This window comes from Aulonocara stuartgranti (genome assembly GCF_965226115.1).
Source record: "Aulonocara stuartgranti genome assembly, chromosome: 23".
NCBI lineage: Eukaryota > Metazoa > Chordata > Actinopteri > Cichliformes > Cichlidae > Aulonocara > Aulonocara stuartgranti.
In genome coordinates this window covers 18,644,805-18,665,066 of record NC_138958.1, presented here as the reverse complement: position 1 = coordinate 18,665,066, position 20,262 = coordinate 18,644,805, and the positions used below count along the sequence as shown (strand labels likewise).

The 20,262-nt window shown below is 43.5% G+C and overlaps 1 protein-coding gene and 1 long non-coding RNA gene across 2 annotated transcripts; one reads left to right on the top strand and one right to left on the bottom strand.

Moving 5' to 3' along the window:
- The first annotated feature begins 596 nt into the window (after positions 1 to 596).
- On the top strand, positions 597 to 3,168 carry LOC309700006. Its single transcript, XR_014274551.1, has 2 exons — positions 597 to 1,362; positions 2,243 to 3,168. It is a non-coding gene; the product is annotated as an uncharacterized lncRNA (long non-coding RNA).
- Positions 2,532 to 4,483, bottom strand: LOC309700005 (uncharacterized protein). The gene is made up of 2 exons (XM_082523325.1): positions 3,987 to 4,483; positions 2,532 to 3,098 (listed from the first exon to the last, which is right to left on the bottom strand). The coding sequence occupies exons 1-2, from the start codon at positions 4,337 to 4,339 to the stop codon at positions 2,828 to 2,830; spliced, it is 624 nt and encodes a 207-aa protein (XP_082379451.1). The 5' UTR covers positions 4,340 to 4,483; the 3' UTR covers positions 2,532 to 2,827.
- Between the last annotated feature and the right edge of the window lie 15,779 nt (positions 4,484 to 20,262).

The window sequence follows — 20,262 nt, the reverse complement described above, 5'->3', positions numbered from 1 at the left end:
ATGGCTAAAACACACCCTCTTAGATTAACCTTGGCTAGATGTAGAACAAGCACTCTGCACTAATCTAGAGATCTCAGACCTACCATTTATCAGCTCAAACATCCAACGACATGAATGCTTTAAAAGCATCAACATCAGCTCTTCTCTGACAGCATGGTGGGAGTTTCTAAAATTGACGGCGTCTTCATTAATCCCATGCAAACGTACACCTATCTGGAACAACCCTGACATATTACAAAACAATAATATGATAAACTTTTCTGATTGGAGTGGTAAAGGAATCAAATATTTAGAACATATACTAGAAGGAACAGAATTTATTTCATTTGACGGACTAGTTACAAAATATGGGATCAACAAGAAAAGATTTTTAGAATATCAACAAATTAAATCCATAGTAAAAAAGAAATTTAAACCGGGTCAAGTTGAACTACAAACACCACCAAGTGTGGTTCAATTTCTTACTCTTAAAACCCCCAAATTACTATCCAAAATATACAGAATGCTTTCTAAAACAGATGAATCAATATCACTTCCTATTGCAAAATGGGAAGCGGATTTATCAGTTAACTTAGACCTAAACTTCTGGTCTCAGATTTGCTTAAAAACCTTTCATCTAATTAGAAATCCCAGTCTTCAATTAATTCAATACAAAATATTACATAGAGTGCACTATACAGGTCATCGGATGTTCAAGATGGGCTTTTCGTCTACCAACAACTGCTCACACTGCCAAACCAAGTCACCGGACAATTATATCCACGCTCTTTGGTTCTGTCCACCAGTTCAGAAGTTTTGGCGCGAGATATGTGAAGACTTATCGAAGTGTCTGAAATGTAACATTCCAACTTCCCCCTTACGGTGTGTTCACACCGAACGCGATGGACGCGAATAGAGCGTCAGGTTTACATGTAAAGTCAATGGAAAGGCGCGATGACGCGCGATTGCGGGTCCCGCGAAAATTCGGAAGCAGATTTGCGTCGCGAAAACGCCAAAACGCGTGAAACGCGCGTCAGTGCAGCGCGTCTGGCGCGTTTGACTCGCGAATAAAACCACGCGCGTGAGTTTTTGTGTTGCATTTTGTGCATACGTGCGTTTCGCGTCTACCGCTCGAGTTGGAAAAATCTGAACTCCAGCGTCAAATCGCGCCGCGACAACCAATCAGGAGCCTGGTGACGTGGCTGTTACCTAGGTCAAAGGGGCAGATCCAGCCAAAGCCTTTCATACTTCAATGGAGGGGAAGGCTAATCAATGCGGTAGCAAACAACTCGGAGCTGTACAACACCAGCTGCTTTCAGTACCGAGACAGGAATAAAAAGGACCGAGCTTGGAGGAAGATATGTGAAGAGATCGGGCAACCTGGTAAGTTCATTCATTTCTCTTTTGAAAGTTTTCACTGACCCGGGGAAGCCGCACAAAAGCTAGCAAGCCACCGCTATTTTCCCACTGACGTACAAATACCGTTCTGCTTTTATGCATGTTGTCATTTAGGAATATATTTTATTGTTTATTAATAAACAGCACACAGTGGTCCCGCTGTTCATCCGTCACTGCTTTGCTTTTTCGCTGATTTTTTATTGCACAGTACAGCATTGCATTCTGCAGCCTGATTGACAAATCTCCTGCGCTTGCCAAATTTATCACGTTTGGTTTTGATAACCATCGCGTCCAATAGAAAAAACAGCACAAAAACACCCATAACTATGAGCCTCATTCGGAAATAGACACCTGCACCGTGAGGGAAAAAGGCGCACGAAAGTGGCAGGCAGATGAAGACAAACCGTGGCATAATAATACTTTTACGTTTTGCAATCTACAAAGGTTTGCACTTTGAGAATCAATTGTGAGAACTGTGACCAATGTTCATGAGTGTGGGGAAAACAGTGTATAAAGTGCGTGGCCAGGGGCTAGTTATTCTGAGAACCCCTGCAATAAATGAGGGACCACTGTCTACTCTACGATTATTATATTCAACCTGTTAACATTTAATACTGTATTGATAGAACCAACTGATTCTGCAGCAGAGCATCCCCAGTCCCTGAGCTCCTGCTGCTGCACCCACAGATATGTACAGCAAGCACTGATACCTTTTTAGTCGGTGGGATTCCCTTGTGATCACCTTTACTAAATATCTACAACCAATCTGATTATATCCTGTTATTGTTTTTTTTTTTTTTTCAATGTTGAAATTAAAATCTAGTAGCAGCCTTCTCATTTCTTTGTGTTTTGTGCTGTTTTACAGGCCCACAGAGGAGGACGGCTCCGAGGCAGATGAGGGACGGGTCCCAGTACGGTCCCTGAAGAGGTCCCTGAAGAGGCCACACCAGTCTCCAATGGAGCATTTCCTCCTCAGCCTTGTTCCTGCTCTGGAGAGCAGCTGGTCCTTTTTATTCCTGTCTCTCTGTAAATTCTTATATTTTATATATTTATGTTTAATGTTTTTCTGTTTGAGACTTTTAATATTATTTCAAATAAATTTTTATAATGACTAATGTCTCAGTTCTACTACACAGCAAATGTTGGCACACGACTTGACACATGTAGAATTTATTTCATATTATACTAATGACAAAATATACTGATACAGTGGGATGCAGAAGTTTGGGCAACCTTGTTAATAGACATTATTTTCCTGTATAAATCGTTGGTTGTTACAATAAAAAATGTCAGTTAAATATCATACAGGAGACACACACAGTGATATTTGAGAAGTGAAAAGAAGTTTACTGGATTTACAGAAAGTGTGCAATAATTGTTTAAACAAAATCAAGCAGGTGCATCAATTTGGGCACCACAAAAAAGAAATGAAATGAATATTTAGTGTATATCAATGTGTGTGTCTCCTATATGATATATGGGGTGCCTTTGTCTGGACGTGCTTCCCATCCAGAGCTGCACAGCACAGAGGAAAGTTCCAGCGCTCCTGGAATCCCTCTGTGATGGACCGCCAGTCTCCAGGTGAAGGCACAGCCATGAAGTCGTCCACTAGACAGTCCCAGATGGACGTCGCTGCCTGGGGGGTGATCTGGCTCACCGTGGACACACCGACTCTGAAACTGAACGCGATGGTCCTGAAGGAGTCCCCGGTGACAAGGAACCTGGACAAAATTGTTCAAAATCAGTATTATGTGTACTGCAGTTACAAAATACATTATTCAAATTCCAAAACACTTTTGTGATGTCAGATATAAATCACAAAACATGAATCTTACATAAAACATTTTGTAATTATAAGGATAATTACAAAATGTATATTAGATAATATCTAAAACAGTTGTGTTTTGTTTTAACTTTAACATATCATAATTTGATTGGTAGCAACTTTCACAACTACAGTGTGCCAATCACTCATAATTCCTAAACATGTCAATCAGGTAGGAATGAAGTAAGACATTAATAGAAATAAAGAGTTGTATGTTGACATGTAGCCCTTTCCTTGCTTAAATCATTAATATTTTTGAAAAATTAATCTGTGATAAGACAGCTTATCAAGATAGAACCATGTAACTAGAGATGAACCAAACTGTTCACAGTTTTATCTAACTCTGTTTTAATAAAGGCTGTGACCCCTGCTATAGAGTCTGACAGCTGCAGGGATTATATACAAATATTCAACTATCCCAGAATTAAACCAGGTCTAAATAAAAAGGAGTGAGTATCACTACAAAGGTTAACTCAGTGGTCCTAATGCTCTAGTTTGATATCAGCAAACACCGAGCGCATACATTGATGTGACACCACAGCCATGCTATCATGCAAACACTGATAACAGCATAAATCGAATTAAATCGGGACTTGATGAGACCTTCTGAGTATCACTAGAAATATTATAAACAGTCGTCTTTGTACCACAGTTTGCTTTCAGTAAACACCGACAGCATTCACTGTTAGCATAGCACATCCATGTTAGCAGTGTATAACTGGATGGATTAGCATATTAGCACAGATATCAATAAAGGACTACCGTATTAAATAGTTTTACTAACCTCAGGCAGACGGACAGGCGCTCTGCAGGTGGGATTGAGCGCCTGTAGTTGGTGTCTAGGCGGGCGATGCTGGGACCGACGAGGGAAAGCAGGTCCTCAAACTGGCCGAGTGAATGACGGTGATAGCGCTGGAATCGGCCGTCATCCAGGCGCAGCTCCTGGAGCAAGTGGTGAAACTCACCAAACTGCTCATGCCTCTGGAGGACCTGATGGACCCAGGTACGGCGAGGACGTCTTTTACGCTGCTGCTCTGCTCTCCACAGTACATAGAGAAGGGAGACTCTCTCTTCAAGCGCTAGCTCGATAGCTGCCATCTTGCAAAGATACCGGTCTGGCACAACTCCCTCCCACATTCCTCCCACATTTCCGGTTCACGCGCGTCAAAGATGGATTTTTCTTGGACACGCGTTGAGACGCGAATGTACACGCATCAAATTAGGGGCGTTTGGGGCGTTTTATTCGCGTCCATCGCGTTCGGTGTGAACACACCGTAAGTGTGTTTGTTGGGCAGCTTAGATAATGTCACTTCAGAAAAGAATATAGCCCATATGGTTTTCACTGCCCTATGCATAGCCAAGAAAACAGTCCTCATGAACTGGAAAAATAAAAATAATCTTAATTCTAACCAATATAGAAATTATCTATTAGATTACATTAGCCTTGATACAGCCTCTGCCACCACATCAGATCAATTGCTCTGGGCTCCTTTGATCAGCTCCATCACCTAGTGGGGGTGGGGGGTCATAGTTTGGTCCCGCCTTCACTGTTGTGATTGGTGTGGGGGTAGGGACAGGCTTAGGGCGTCGGGGGGTTCCCCGGAGGCATCTTCCTTGGGGGGCTCAACCCGGGGTAGCGGTCATGTCCGGTTAGGGGCTCTGTTGGCTCTCAGGTGACTGTTTCCTTGCGGCTGCGTGCAGCGGGGCTAGGGGAGCGTCTGTGCTGACGGACGTGGGTTACTGACCTGGTAGCCTGGCTGTCCCTGGGTGGGTCCGGGATGGGCGTGAGGTTCTGGGGGCGCTCCGTCTCTGGGCTGGGACCCGGACCGGGCCTCGGGGGCTTGGGTCCTGGTTGGTGTTTTGCCCGGGTTGTGGGCGGGTGGGTGCATGGGGGCCCAGCCCTGGAGCAGGGTGCCGCCGGTGCATCGAGCCACCTGGGGGGCTCTTCAACTGGTGGGGAAGATTGTCACATCTTGCAGGAGCTTTCCTCTCCTCAGGAGCTCCCTCTGCAGGAGGGGGAGATACAGGAGAGGTGGAGGAAGATCTCAGCCTGGGTGTTTATTGTCTCATGTAGTCTGGAAGATGAGTGGATGGTGGGGTGGGTGCAGTTTTCTCTGTGGTGGGGTTGGGAGGACTGTCCCGGGCTCTGTGGGGCCGGGAGGCGCTGCTGCACTGGGCCCCGGTCTGGATGGGCCTGGGCCCCCTTTCCCTGGCGGGTCGCGGAGTATGGGGGTGCCTACTGGGGTCAGCGGGGGAGCTGGCCCCAGGGAGGGGTCACTTGCCCCTCCCTTCCTTCCCTCCCCATCTCCAGCTGCCTCCCTCTTCCCGCTCCACCACAACCACCCACACATGCAGGACCTTGGAGTAGGGGTATGTCACCAGGGTGCAGAGGAGGCTACCCCCCCCCCCCCCCCCCCGTCCCCTTCTGGCTGCCTCTGCCTCAATTTTATCCCACAACTTAGACATTCACATTACTCACACTCTCATTACACATACATATAGGATCTTGGGGGTGGGCACGATACACGGAATCCAAAGTACCATCAGGGTGTACACCTCACCCCTGGCGTCATTGCCCACCTCTCAATTTTAAATACACGTAGACATTGAGGGCTAGCAGGAGGGACCATGCGCTTACCTCCTGCTCTCTGGCAGGTAGCTCCATGCCCTCCTGGGTTTTAAATGCACCTTAGAACACAAATGCATCAACACTACAATGAGCGGGTGGAGGGAGGTTTGGAGTCTTCTCTCACCCCCATTCTCTGCGACCTGCTGGAGCGGGGGGGCTAGGAGGAGGAGTTGGCCGTCCGACTGCGGTCTGGAGTGTGGGGCCTTCCTGCTGCTGCGGAGTCGGGGCGGTCTGCCTCCCCCCACCGCAGGGAAAAGGGTAACACCACCTGGGTCTGGGTGCAGTTCCCCCCTCCAGGGGCAAGGGTACCTAGACCTGGTTTGTAGAGTACGCTTGGGGAGTGTGATCGTGTGTACAGCGTCTCTTTATGTCTGTCTCCACGTTGGTTGAGTGTGGAGTAAGTGCATATGAGAGCATGAGGGTGGGAATGGATGTTTGTGTCTGTGTGTGCCTGTATGTCTGTGTCTATATGTCAGGTTGGGTATCAGACGCCACCTCTCTAGGGACATCTCAGGCCCTCCAAGGTTTGGAGGGCCTGAGATGTCTCCCCCTACCACCACTTCCCCTGCCAGTGGCGGACCCCCTCAGACATCGGTGCATTGGTGGTTCTCTGTGTCCGGGGATGGGCGTCCAGGTACACACCGGCTCACTCCTTGGCGGCCGCTTATCGGGGCCTGGAGCCTGGGGCTCGCTCGGGCCACTTCGGAGGTGGGGTGCCCCCGGCCTCTCGGCCTGGGGCTCGGTCACTCAGGCGCGGCTGGCTGCCGGCGGAGCTCACGGGCGCGTCACTGCAACTCCCCCTGGCTTCTGCTCTGCAGCTGCTGGGTGAGCCCTCATCTGGGACTCTCCTCAGCTCTTTCTGGGACAGTGGCGCGGCTGCCCCTCTGTTGGTCTTCCTTGGTCTCTTGTGTTCTGGGGGCCTCTGGATGTCTGGAGTTTTGATCTCCTCCATACCTGCTTCATGCCCTGGAGGACGGGGCTGTGGCCCCCCCACACCCTCTAGCAGATTATTACAAGAAGGAACCTTTTAAAAAACAAAAAACAAGCGCGTCCATGCTCACAGGTGTACACACGGGTGATCACACCCACAAACTACACCCTTTTTGGGTCCTACCTCAAAGCACACTGTGTTCTGTTGATCTTATGTGCTGCACAATAATGTTTAATATTTGGTATTTGCTGTCATATTCCCATATATCATTGTGATGTTGTTTGTTCTGTTGCTCTTGTTCTCTTCTGCTTGTTTTCTTTTTTCTTTCTCAGCAGGTGACCCAGGTGATTGATATATGCATTTTTTTTCTTCTCTGCCCGTTCTGTTGGTTTTTGTCTTTTGCCCTTCTCCCCCGTCCCTCTTCTCAGCTGTTTCTCTTTCCCTCTTTCTTTCTCCCCTTCTTTCCCCCAGTCAAGTCTGTCCCGTATTCAGTAAGTGAAAATAAAAGAAACAATAAAAGGTGAATCAAATGGACCATTACGGCAAGGCTGGGATGGTCAATTTGGTAAAGTAAATCCGTTGGGCATCTTTCTTTGCCTTTAGACAACAATTCTGATGGCAAAAGAGCCAAACGGGAGAGGCAAAAAAAAAAAAAAAAAAAAGAGAGGTTATATGAGTTTATGTTTTTTTAACTGGGTTTTAATTTAAACAAACCATAGGGTTTTTAATTAAACTATTTTATCACTTTGGTGTGTCTCAACATTCAGTTATGCAGACATATGTGTTCTTAAGAGCAATTCTTTGTTTTTGTGTGGAATCGGTGGAAGCCGTTTTGCTTCACAGTGTGCATTAACAAAGCTGGAATGCTTTTTATTTACATCTAGTCAAAAGTGTTGGTAACAGTGTTTTAATCACACTAATTTTGTGATTCTGACAATGTCTCAGCATGCAGCGATTTTAAAAATGGCACAAATGAGAATTTCTTCTGAATGGGCAATGTCAGCCTGTTCACAAGTGTTTCATTTAATCAAACCACTAGTTTTTAATCTAACTAGTTTTTAGGCATCTACTGGGGTTTCTTTCACGGGTTGATGCGATCATTTTATTTAAAAATCGGGATTTCAGAGTGTTGAACTAAGAGGGAGACAGAGCCAGCTAGTTTTTTAACACAGTAAATGGTCACAAATAACATTCAGCCCTTTAGAAAATTAACGCTATTGGACTACTTCTAAAACACGTTGCACACGATGTCACCTTTTCCCCCAAAGCAGCCAGTATCGCTCTTTCAAACTAATTGTGTTTTAATCACACTCATTTTGTGATTCTGATGTCACAGCATGCAGTGATGCAAGCATTTTATTTATTTAAAAACGGATCAAACGGGAATTTCTTCCGTAAGGGGGTTCATGGTTTCAGAGTAGTTTTTAACACAACAGATGGTTGCAACTAACATTCACCCCTTTAGAAAATAAATGCTGCAGTGATACTTCTAAAACCAGTCGCACAGACCCGCTCCATCTTTTCAACAGCCGGTTAATTGTTTGAAATTGTTCAGGATTGCAAAAGCCCAACGCGGGTAACATTTAATTGTTGTGATTCCATAGGAAGACAAAAGATAGATGTATCACTTAGTTGTTGAGAGTACCATGCGAACAAGGGCCCAACCTATTGTTTAAAGTGGCCGGTATCGGCTCTTTTTGTAATTCCTCGAGAAGGTAAAAGCTCCGCAGATGTACCAGTCGCGCAGGGTCTCGTATATTTTCTGAAGTAGCCAGCAACAGCGGACCCTTAGGCCTATCTTGGCCAGTTACACCGGAGCTCAGCAACTGCGTGCCCCACCCTCATTGTTTTAAACTTGCACAGCAAGGTGATGCCCAGCAGGTGTATCGCCCCCAGACTTATCGGCCCCCCATCTATTGGTTTTGGAAGCACCCGGTCCTATATGAAGCGTTCCTCAGAGCGTGAGACCCTCGCTATTACGCGTCAGGACCAGCGCCGGTGCAGACCATTTTCTACCCACACAGAGCGTTTCTGACAGGCTGGCGTTGCTTATGCATAAGAGAAAAGCAACAATACAACACGGTTCTCTGCTCCAAGACATCCACAGTCCTTTCACACCGTAAGCATGTATGTTATAGCCGGCGCTTCATAAATGTCTGTTTGGCAGCGCAGGTTGTTCAAACTGTTTTTAAAACGTGACTCATTTGTTGTCCAAAAAACATTTCCTCTGAATTTGCAAAGTTACTGATTTAAAAATATATATTTTCAAATTTTTAGCTGGATGTCAAACATATGATAGACTCTTGAGCATATTTATAAAGCAAAATTCACAGTGGTATAACCATAAAAGATGCCCAACTGTGCACCATTGCACTCTAATGCAAGCCCTTAAACTGTATGCTGATAAGTGCATGAAGTATACCTTTACCTCTATAGCTGAAAAGAGTCTGCATCCATAATTTGTGGATCTACTGATTTGTTTTTAATGTGGCACTTTTTTTTTCACGAACTGCGGATGATGAAATCCTCTTTATTTAAGAAAGTGTCCCTAAGTTATTGCTGCTCATACTTACTGAGTTCCCTAGCTACTTCTTTACTATGTCAGTAAACTTTTTGAACAAGGCAGGCATCGTAGCTTTAAAGACTGTCACAGGTAATGGGAAAATACGGACTCAGTCGCGGAGCTCTGGATGAAAACGGGCTGGTCCGGACCGGCCTAATTTGAGAAACATGAAACACGCTGTGTACCTTCATGTTCCGCGGGAGGGCCAGCCGGACAGTTACTGGATTCAGGACGGCTTGCACAGAAAAGGGTCCAAGGAACCGGGGAGCCAGCTTCTTGGACTCGGTCCGCAGAGTGATGTTCCTAGAGGAAAGCCATACCTGCTGGCCCACCCGATAAGCCGGAGTAGGGACGCGGCGGCAGTCAGCCAATCTCTTATTCTGTGCGCTCGTACACAGTAGGCCGCTTGAGTCGCCGGCCAGATCCGTCGACAGCGCCTCATGTGATGTTGGACGGAAGGCACGGCCACCTCTCCCTCTGTGATGGAAAGGAGTGGGGGTTGGTACCCCAGGGATGCTTCGAAGGGAGAGACGCCTGTAGCGGCCGACGTGCTGGAGTTATGGGCGTATTCGGCCCACGCCAACTGCTCACTCCATGACGACTGTTTGGAGGAAACAACGCAGCGCAGCATGGCCTGCAGCTCCTGGTTCGCTCGCTCTGTTTGCCCATTAGTCTGCAGGTGGAAACCAGAAGACAGGTTGACCTGGACCCCCAGCTTGCCACAAAACATCTTCCACACCTGAGAGGTAAACTGGGGCCCACGGTCAGAAACATGTCCAGAAGAATGCCGTGAAGGCAAAAAACATGCCGGGTTAGGAGCTGGGCAGTCTCTAGAGCGGTGGGAAGTTTGGTAAGGGCAACAAAATGGGCAGCCTTAGAGAAACGGTCAATGATGGTGAGTATAACAGTTTTACCAGAGGATGGAGGGAGACCAGTGATGAAGTCCAGAGCGATGTGCAACCATGGCCGGCTGGGGACAGGCAGTGGTCTAAGGAGTCCCGATGGAGGTGAGTTGGACGTTTTATTTCGAGTGCACACAGGACATGCGGCCACATACTCCTGGACGTCCTGAGAGAGAGAAGACCACCAAAACAACCTTTATAAAAAGGTGACAATTCGATTCCTACCTGGATGGCAGGTAAACCGTGCGGTGTGTGCCCAGTGGATAACCTTACCCCTGACCGCCGAGGGAACATACAATCTACCTTCCGGACCACCCTTTCTATCTCCCAGGTGAGGGTCCCCACAATGCACGAGGCCAGCAGAATGGGCCTCTCCTTCTCCTCAGGGTCTGTGTCTGGCGCGAACTGGCGTGACAAGGCGTCAGGTTTCGTGTTCCGGGACCCGGGCCTGTAGGTAATGGTTAGGCCAAACCGTGCAAAAAACAATGCCCACCTGGCCTGTTGGGCGTTCAGGCGCTTAGCCGCTTGGAGGTAGGCAAGGTTCTTGTAGTCCGTCCAAACGACAACAGGATGTTCGCTCCCCTCCAGCCAGTGCCGCCACTCCTCCAGTGCCAACTTGATGGCAAGAAGTTCCCGGTCACCCACGTCATAATTCCTTTTGGCCTGAGAGAGACGATGGGAGAAAAAGGCACAGGGGTGTAATTTACCTTCCTCGCGCTGAGAGAGAACCGCCCCAACTCCCCCTAACTCTGCTGCCTAAAAATCAGAGAGCATTGAGTCAAAAGTCCCCGGCTTTTGTCCAAATCTCCACTGAATTTTTCAGGTACAGGTAACGTGTGTTCTCGCTGTGGTGGAGGTGGAGATGGAGGAAGAGAACAGGCCACCGCTACATTTAGAAGCTCTACTGGTGGTTGTGGTTGTGCAGGGAGCTCTGGTGGTTGAACAGGTGCTCTGGGTGTAGCAAGCAACATACGTTTCAGTTCAGATACCACCTGTAGTAGCGCGGACTGCTCCTTGGCAACATGCTGCTGCATTTTTTCATGTCGTTCCAACCGTTCAGCTTGAAGAGCGAGCACGCTCTGGACGGAGTTGAGTCCACTGAGTCCATTGCTGGCTGGATTGTTCTGTCATGGGTAATGGGAAAGGATGCGAAGCAAACAGTGCGTTTATTTACAGTGCTCAAAAACAGTTTCAAAACACAAAGCGAAGTGCAAAAATTCAACGGTGATCCTCTCCAAATTCCCAGTGGTGTGCAGGTGAGTCTCCCAAGTGATTATCTGAGTGTGTTTCTCCTCCGAGAGCTTAATCCAGCGGGCTCCTTCTCTCCAACCTTCTGCTCCATATCACTTCCTCCTACAAACGAGCGACAACAACAGGTGAGAAGGGTAGCTGGCTAAAGCTATGTTACAAGTAACAAACACTCTTTACTACCAAGCTTCCAGTACAATCCAGCGTCGACTGCAGTAAGGACACACCGTTAAATACCTCGGCCCCAAACCAAGAATCATTAGTGACAGCTGGGTGGCAAATTAGGTGCAGGTGTGTCGGCCGCTGGGTGGAGACAACAAGGGTGGGGAGGAGGAGAGAGAAAGAGACACACACATACTCATAGGCAGGTCATCCGTCCGACCATGACAAAGACACGTCTTAATTGAAGGAAAGGCAAAAAAATTTGGTTGAATTTTATGTGGCTGTTCATATTAAATCCATCAAAGAGTGAAAATCCAAAAAGCTGCTGCAATCCTTTGTATTAATGATCTGTGTGTGTGTGTGTGTGTGCTACTATGTGAGTGTGTGTGTGCGCATGCGTGCATGCGTGCTCGCAGAACGAAGGTCAAGACAGGAGCTTTTTTTTTAATGCATTTCCAATCAGCTTTTTTTTTTTTTACAAGAAGTGTAGCTCATACATTGCAATAAATGTATTCTGCTACATCTGCTAATGAGAGAACATGTTTTTTCATCATAAAGACTGTGATATGAAGCATTGTTAAAGTGTCACTTCAGTAATGCTGCTGAGAGAAAAAAGTGTTGACTTTTATTTTTTAAATACATGACTTAAAACACTAAATTTCAAATGTTTATTTTAAGTCTAAAGAACATAACAGCTGGTAAGACGATGAATTTTGCTTCTCACTGTCCATGTTATGTTGTAGTATCCATTATCATGTATGCTACTTTGCTCTGTGGACTGTAAAATGTTTTATTGTATTCATGAAATAAACCAGACTTTCAATGTCTGAATCTTTTACTGTTTTTTCTGCTTTTGTTCACCCCATGTTGACAAAACCCACAGACATCCAGAGTAGGGATGGGTACCGGTATCGGTTCTGACATAGACGGTAGTAACCAGACCGAAAAGCAGCGCACATTTCGGTGCTTTATTTCGGTGCTTTTTTTCCCTGAGATGTCATACACTTTGAATTCTAGCCAATCATTTTACGTTTCCGAGGATAGTAGGCGGATCCAGGTATGTACATTTTTTTAGAGCAGAGCTACAGATTAAAAATGCCCAAGGCGAAGCGGTCAAAAGTCTGGCTGTACTTCACAGCAAAATATGCAAACTCAGCAGCCTGCAACAAGTGCTTTAAGCTGATACTGTGATACTGTCAAAGGAAGTAACACCTCAAATCCGATGAAACACCTGGCGACGCATAGCGTTTTTTTTAAAAGCCGAAAAATGTGCTGTATTTGATAGCTTGCTGCGAGACCTCACACCGAGCGCATCTACTGCGGGTGTGGTGCCTGTTATCGGACCCGGAGTTAGCAACATCTCCCAAAAACCCGAAGAGGAGAGTCCTGGCCCCTAGCCCTGCCAGTGTAGCAGAAATGATGAGGATGATGATGCAGCAGCAGCCGTTCTTCTCTGCGTGAGTAGCTTAATGTTGTTCGTGTATAATTTACATTGAGTAGGCTAACCACGTTATTACATTAATGCATGTAAGGTGAACTAGCAAACACCGTCGTAGTTACATGCGGCTGTCTTCTTGTTTGATGGCAGATACTTCCTTCACCCTGGCCAAAAAGGCTAAAATGGCCAAAGAAAAAGTGGAAAACAGTTAAACATGAGAGGTTTTTAGACAAAGTTTGTGTTTTTTCTATTGTTTAAGCACTGCTTCCAGCCAAGAGTGATACCATATATGCCACATAGCTGCAGAAAAGGCTAACATTGTTATCTTTTTACAAAAAAAACAGCTGAACATGAGAGGTTTTTGGACCAATTTTGTGTTCTCCATTCTTTAAGCACCGGTTTGAGCACCGTTTGAGCACCGTTTAAGCACTGGCACCATTTCAAAAGTACTGGTTTGGCACCGGTATCGGATAAAACCTAAACGATACCCATCCCTAATCCAGAGTTAACTCACTAAAATGTGGAGCAATCTCAGTGTATTTAGCTGCTTTTTCCCTAAACACAATCAGCTGACTGAGAGAAATGCCTGTTGTCCTCACTTTGGTCATTATGAATGTTGAAGGAGATTTGTTCCATAGACACCTTATACTAGTGTTTCCTGCACTTAATCTAACACTACTATGTTGTATTTAAATCCAGATTCCTTTTATAGATTACAGTGAAATTTGTTAAACCATTGCTTAATGGGACAGAAGTACAAGTTGCTCTTTACTAACACATTGTAGACAAGTTTATTTTTATTGCTGGACAACACAGCTAGCAGTCTCACACACTCTTTAGATTTTTGAAGTTTTGTGCGTAATGGTTTAGTCTCACACACCTTACCCTTTTCTCCCCAGTATCACAACAGTATGACTCCCAAAGTACGGCTCTAAATTCAGAACAGTAATATACAGTTGGAAGATTAATGATTGCGTTTTTTTTTGTTGTTTTCTTCTCTGTGTTGATGTTGTTCTTGTGTGTGTGTGTGAATGCCTTAGAAGTCAAAGTATACATTATCCATACTTACAAAAAACATTTTTAATTTGAATTAGAACTGAGATTCTAAGTTGTGAACAGAAATCTTATACTCATCCAGGAGTATGTTTCCACACTTTCACAATGCTGAGGTGTCTAATCCATGATCCAACAGATGGTTTGTCACACGCAGGTGAAAAGGGCAAGCCACCCCTTACTTACACAACCTCACACACTATAGATTTTTAAAGATCTTGTGTACAACGGTTTAGCTACAGATAAAACTTCTACTTTTGATAAAGATCACTCCCTCTGCATATTTCTTAAGAAATGAAGCGTCTTTACTGGGATATTTATTGTTAAACTATGCGATTTTCCAAATGTGTGTGGAGTAAAATGTTGTGACCAAGAATCATTCAGTATTAACAACACAAACTGTTTTGATAGCAGAAACAGTCTGCCTTATAGCTCCCATACTTTACCGCTAGTTTTATAAACACACTCGTCTTCATGCCTGTTTAATTGTTTTTTTTATGAAACTGGTTTTCAATAGTACAACCAACGTCTGACTTTTCTTTGCTCCCCAGTATAAATGCAAGAATTTTGCAGGCTTTATTGAAACTGTCACAATTTAACACTCAGTGCCATAAACAGAGTTGATCCATGTCTCTATAGACACTGTTTCATACATCAACAGCTCTGAAAATCACTTTTAAAGTAATGTAGAACATGATCTCTCTCACTCTCAGTGTCTCTAAAAACCCAGCAAACTGACAATCACCTCTAAACAAGGGGTTAGTTTATAGGTTTTTTGTTTGTTTGTTTGTTTGTTTGTTTGTTTTGTTTTGTTTTTTATCAGGCGCAACCACCAGACTAAGTTTGTAGTCTCACCTGCTAATATTATTTTATTATAGCACAATATTCAGCTAGGTTACTACTTTGACTTTCTTACTTTGAGCACATTATCAAACTTTTACTTGAGTATTTCTGACGCTAGCAGCTATGCTTCTACTTAAGTAAAAAATGCCTGCACTATCAATATATAAAGCTGTCTGTAATTCTTGAACAGTTCATGCAAAAATTATAAATTAAACCTCCACCACAGCTAACTCTTTTTAAAAACAAATAACAGGTGTATTTCTTAGATCTACTGATACAGCCAAAACACTCTGCTTGTATAATGCCATATTCTCTCCCAGCGTACCCTTGTCTCACAACAGGGGAATTCCCAAAGTACAACTCAATAAACAGAGACTCTAAAACCAGAACAGAAAGATAAAGTTGGAAGATCAAAGATTAAGGTTTGTGTTTTTATAGCACGAAGTAAACTGTCCCCCATAGTCTTCTAGACCTTGTTGTGCTTACCTTAGAAGACAGATTATACATTAGTCATACTTCCAAAAACATTTTGAATTCCATTTATAACTGAGATGTCAAGCTGATATCAGACATCTTATGCTCACCAGGAGCATGTATCCCCAACTTCAAAACCTTAAGGTGTCAAATTCACAAACCCAACATGGGCTCATTCAACACAGGGGCCAGAAGTGCATGTCGGCCTTTACTGACACACTGTAAATAAGTTCAACACAGGGCAACGCGGCTAACAGCCTTGGAAACACTTTACATGAAATAAAACCTTTTAGAAAACCCTTTACAAGAATAAATGTGATGATCTGTTTTACCTGAATCAAATGTATTTTTTGTTTACTTGAAATAAAACTTATTTTGGAAACCCTGTACATAAAGTAAAAAGTATCGTGTTGTAAGTTCTGGCTTTAATATTTCCAGCTGATAAGGAGACATATTGCATTTCAAACGCTTCATACAAAAGACTTTTAAACAACCACTTTGTCTGTAATGACAGTATCAAGCAACAAAGCATTGTTTTTACTAAAATTCAACATTTTCAGATGAAAATTTTACTACTTTAAAAAAAAAATTATTTTACTGTAACAACCCCCTGAATGCAATTTTAGGATGATATTCTTGGAGATTCCATATATATAGAGATATGCTTTTGGAGTGAGGGTATCTAATACACAAGTTGTCACTGTGTTTTGTACTACCAGCTGTGAGGGCTCTGCTTTTACTTTGTCTCGTGAGTAGAGCTGGGCAATATGAGATTTTTTCATATCACGATGTTTTTTTCATTTCAGGCAATAACGATATATATCACGATATAAGCCAAATAACTATATTTGTAAGATTTAAATGTGCCGTTGCTCACAAGTAAAATGTGAAATAATCAGCAGCTTGTTTTGATTTAAATATTTATTTCCCATAATAAGTTCAACAGGGTAGATGTACTTAAGAAACATGAGACTTTTTCAGATAAATAACGGCAAATATTGCAAACTACACAAAAGGCAGCCGCTAAAGCGTTTAAGTTTCAAAATAGAGCAAACAAAACAGGCTACTAAATTGTCAATTCCACTTAGAAACAAAATTTTAATTCTAAGAATAAATCTTAGTTTGTGTTACAATAGAACAGACAAAACTGACTAACTTTTGTCAATATCAAATAAACTGAGAACTAAAAGGAAATTCTCAATCTCTCCTTGTTGTATAGCTTAGCTTTTCAAACAGTTTTAACAGTTACATTAGTCTGACAAAAGCCGAATGACGAATTAGCGCTTCCAGTCAGAGATTGAGCATGCACCGCTTTATTGTATTTCCAGACTTGCTTTCGGCACAATTTACAGTGCACGCTACTCTGTTTTTTGTCAGACTTGAAATAGCCGAAATACCTTCACACTACGGAACTTCTATGGCTCTTCCGTTCGACAACCTCTCCGGCATTGGAACCATCATCAGTTTTCTCTTCGGTAACCTTCGGTCCTGCTCTCGGTTGATTTTTCTCTAGTCGGCACACTCGTTTCCTCCATTACCCGGGCGGCACGGCGGCTGGCTGCTTCCCAAAACAAATACACATGTGCGACTTGGCACTTGTGCTGTACGTAACAAGTCATGTGACGTGACGCTGCAGCTGTGATTGGTTCGGCTCTGCACTACTTAATTTGGATTGGCTGTTCTTTTTTTTTAAGAGGACAAGAGCGGCGAGGCCTATCGCAATAGTTTAGTTTTTCTATCGAGAAAAAGTTATTTCGCAATACATATCGTTATCGTTCTATCGCCCAGCTCTACTCGTGAGTATGTATTTTTCAAAGGAGATCTTCATCAAGTTGATTTGGTACCGTAGTCTTGTTGACAAGATTAAAAGACACGTTCATCAGAGTTCAGCAACATTTCAGTTTGATTAAATTAAAGTTTTTTTTAACTACACAGGGATTTATTTTTTCATCTGATATAGTTAGCGTATTGAACATGTCAGTGATGAAAGCAAGAAAATAAAGAAAAATAGTAAATGGCTGTCTAATTAAACTGTTCCTGTGAACCTTAAGTCCAAGACAGCCTTAAATCATCCTTTAATATGTTCGGTGTTACAAACTTGAAGAACCACAGAAAAGGTAATCAGAAATTAATCTAATTAGTTTTCAGCCTTCATTCATATTGAAATGTTGAAATCTTTCCTGCTAGACCAAATTGCAGCATCTGATACCGCTGACCATAACATTTTATTACAGCTATCATTAAATGGAGAGTCCTCTTCACACACACTGAGGTTAATTATGAAGCTCCACGGGCTTCTGTGCTAATACCAGTTCTGTTTACATTATACATGCTTTAGAAGGCATAGCATACATTTTCACTACTATGCAGATAATACCCAGATTATTTATTGGTTAAACTGTTGGGATGTTTTAGATAGATGAGCTTTAATTTTCTGCTTCAAAGTTCGGATAAAACTGAGGTTATTGTAACAGGACTTGAAAATCTTGTAAACACTGTGTCTAACAAGATCCTTACTCTGGACGGCATCGTCTTGAGCCGTCCGTTGTGCTGATTTGGCACATTATAAGTAAAATTGAAGCACACAATCCCGTCGCACAACATCAACATTTATTTATATACAAAATAAAAATGCTTTTTTTACAGAAAAGACTTGTAACTTCACAAGTCATCACCGTTTATGTGGGTTCATAGGGTAAGTCCTCATCCTTAACCCATAGTGATTCAGCTAATTTCTCAGGGCCTTGGAAGGGTGGCCATATCAGGATACATTTTTGAAAAAGGATACATGCTTTTAAAAATGTGGTAAAATGCAGGTTACATGTTTTATTAAAGAAAAATCTGGATGCATGTTTGAAAAAATAAGCAGGGTAGCTGTTTGAAAGATACGGTACAATACGTTTTTTGTTCAGTAGAGCTTCTAAATGTAGCGGCGGCCTGTCCTCTTCCTCCATCTCCGCCATAGCGAGAACACACGTTACCTGTACCTGAAAAATTCAGTGGAGATTTGGACAAAAGCTGGGGATTTTTGACTCAATGCTCTCTGATTTTTAGGCAGCAGACTCGAGCTTATGCCTCTTATATTGCCAAGATCACCCTCATGGTTGAGCTCATGACAGGACAAGCTCTAGTGATGTGCGATACCACTGATTTCCTTTCCGATCCGATACCAAGTAATATTCAGGGTGGTATCGACGATACTGATCCGATACCGATACTTTGTACAAAAACTTTTATTTATTGTATCTCACATTATAGCGTCATAATGATTACAGGACATCAGATTACTTGTTCTTATCACTTAATAATGCAGAGTTCATCATATAGAAATAAAAAAAAATTGAAGTTGTGCTATTTGAAAACATTGCCTCCCTGCAGCACTGAAGGACTCCGTGAGAGACGTCTGTCTCGCCCTAGCAGCACCTGTCCCTCTCCTCCTCTTCAGTTCACCTCAATATACGCTCGTCATAGTCTGTGATATGATTTACTCTGAGGTGTTTGACAAGGTCAGTGATGTTGCCACAACCATACATGCCAACCCTCTCGATTTTTCCGGGAGAATACCGAATTTCAGTGCCCCTCCCAAAAATCTCCCGGAGCCACCATTCTCCCGAATTCCTCCCGATTTTCCACCCGGACAACAAAATTGAAAAACCATATCGCAGAATTCATAGCGCGGCCCAGCCAATTCCAGTCTCCAACAATGACAGTAGTTACTTAGTTTTAATATTGCTCTTATTACTCTTTCTGGGTCGCAAAAAACTTTTAACATATTTTCAGGTGAGAATGTAGCTGTGTAAACTTCAAATATCTGAGCCGATCGACAAATCGTCTTCAAACCCCCGCAGTCTTTCATTACTCAGGTTAAACATGTATAAGTCACTTTGATAACTTAAAAGTGTTGTTTGGCTTTTTCAGTGTTTTATTTGTTCGTGAGTAAATCGGTTTGGCTGAGATTAAAGTTATTAGATTAGATTAAATTAAATGTAACTTTATTAATCCCTCAGGATGGTTCCTCCGGGGTTTTCACACAGCTGAATAAACGTCAAACAGAAAACTAATTAAACAAAGTGTGAGACGGTCGAGAGTTTACGCCAGCGCCCAGTTATATTTTAGATAGCAAGGAGCAGACGGCAGAGTTTCACTCCACCGAGGGAGCTCGTGACGTACTACCCGGCTTTCTTTAGACCGCGAAAGCCGAGTCCTCAGGTGGAAGCAGCCTCTGAATTTGGACACCCCCGCTGTTTCTGGGCCGGCCAATAATAACGGTGACATTTAACATATTTTATCTGATAAATAAACACTGTAAAATGTATTCATCACCCCCCCCCCCCCCCCTCCCCAACAGCCCTTTTGAATGTCTCCCTAATTCTGATGTCTCAAGGTTGGCAGGTATGGCCACAACACCTCACTTTTTTGCCACATGTATCGCAAACCATGTCTCAGGTGTTTATGGAGGTCAAATACATCCGCACAATTACGCTCAGCCATTGTTGTGAGTGCGCGCGCCAAGGGGCTGCGAGACATTTATACAGCTGTATTTCGCACATAACTGTGAAAGGCGGAAGAGGAAGTAGTTCCTTTGAATGTAGACAATCCGAATGTTATAGTTTCTTTTCACTGTGTTCCTGTTAATGATAAACTACAAATTTACCCTAAATTACTAAAATATCGATATTTTAATGTGAGAATCGATTCTAGAACATAAATGATTGATATCGGAGGAATCGATATTTCAGGATCGATCCGCACATCACTAACAAGCTCTGCTGTGGGCTCAAGCAGTCCTGAGCGCCCAGCCTTCCATCTCATATAGT

Excerpts from the sequence above, each read along its gene's own strand:
- LOC309700005 (XM_082523325.1), bottom strand. The coding sequence starts at position 4,339 with ATGTGGGAGGGAGTTGTGCCAGACCGGTATCTTTGCAAGATGGCAGCT. Across the intron at positions 3,099-3,986 it reads CGCCTGTCCGTCTGCCTGAG|GTTCCTTGTCACCGGGGACT; the intron begins GTTAGTAAAACT and ends AATTTTGTCCAG.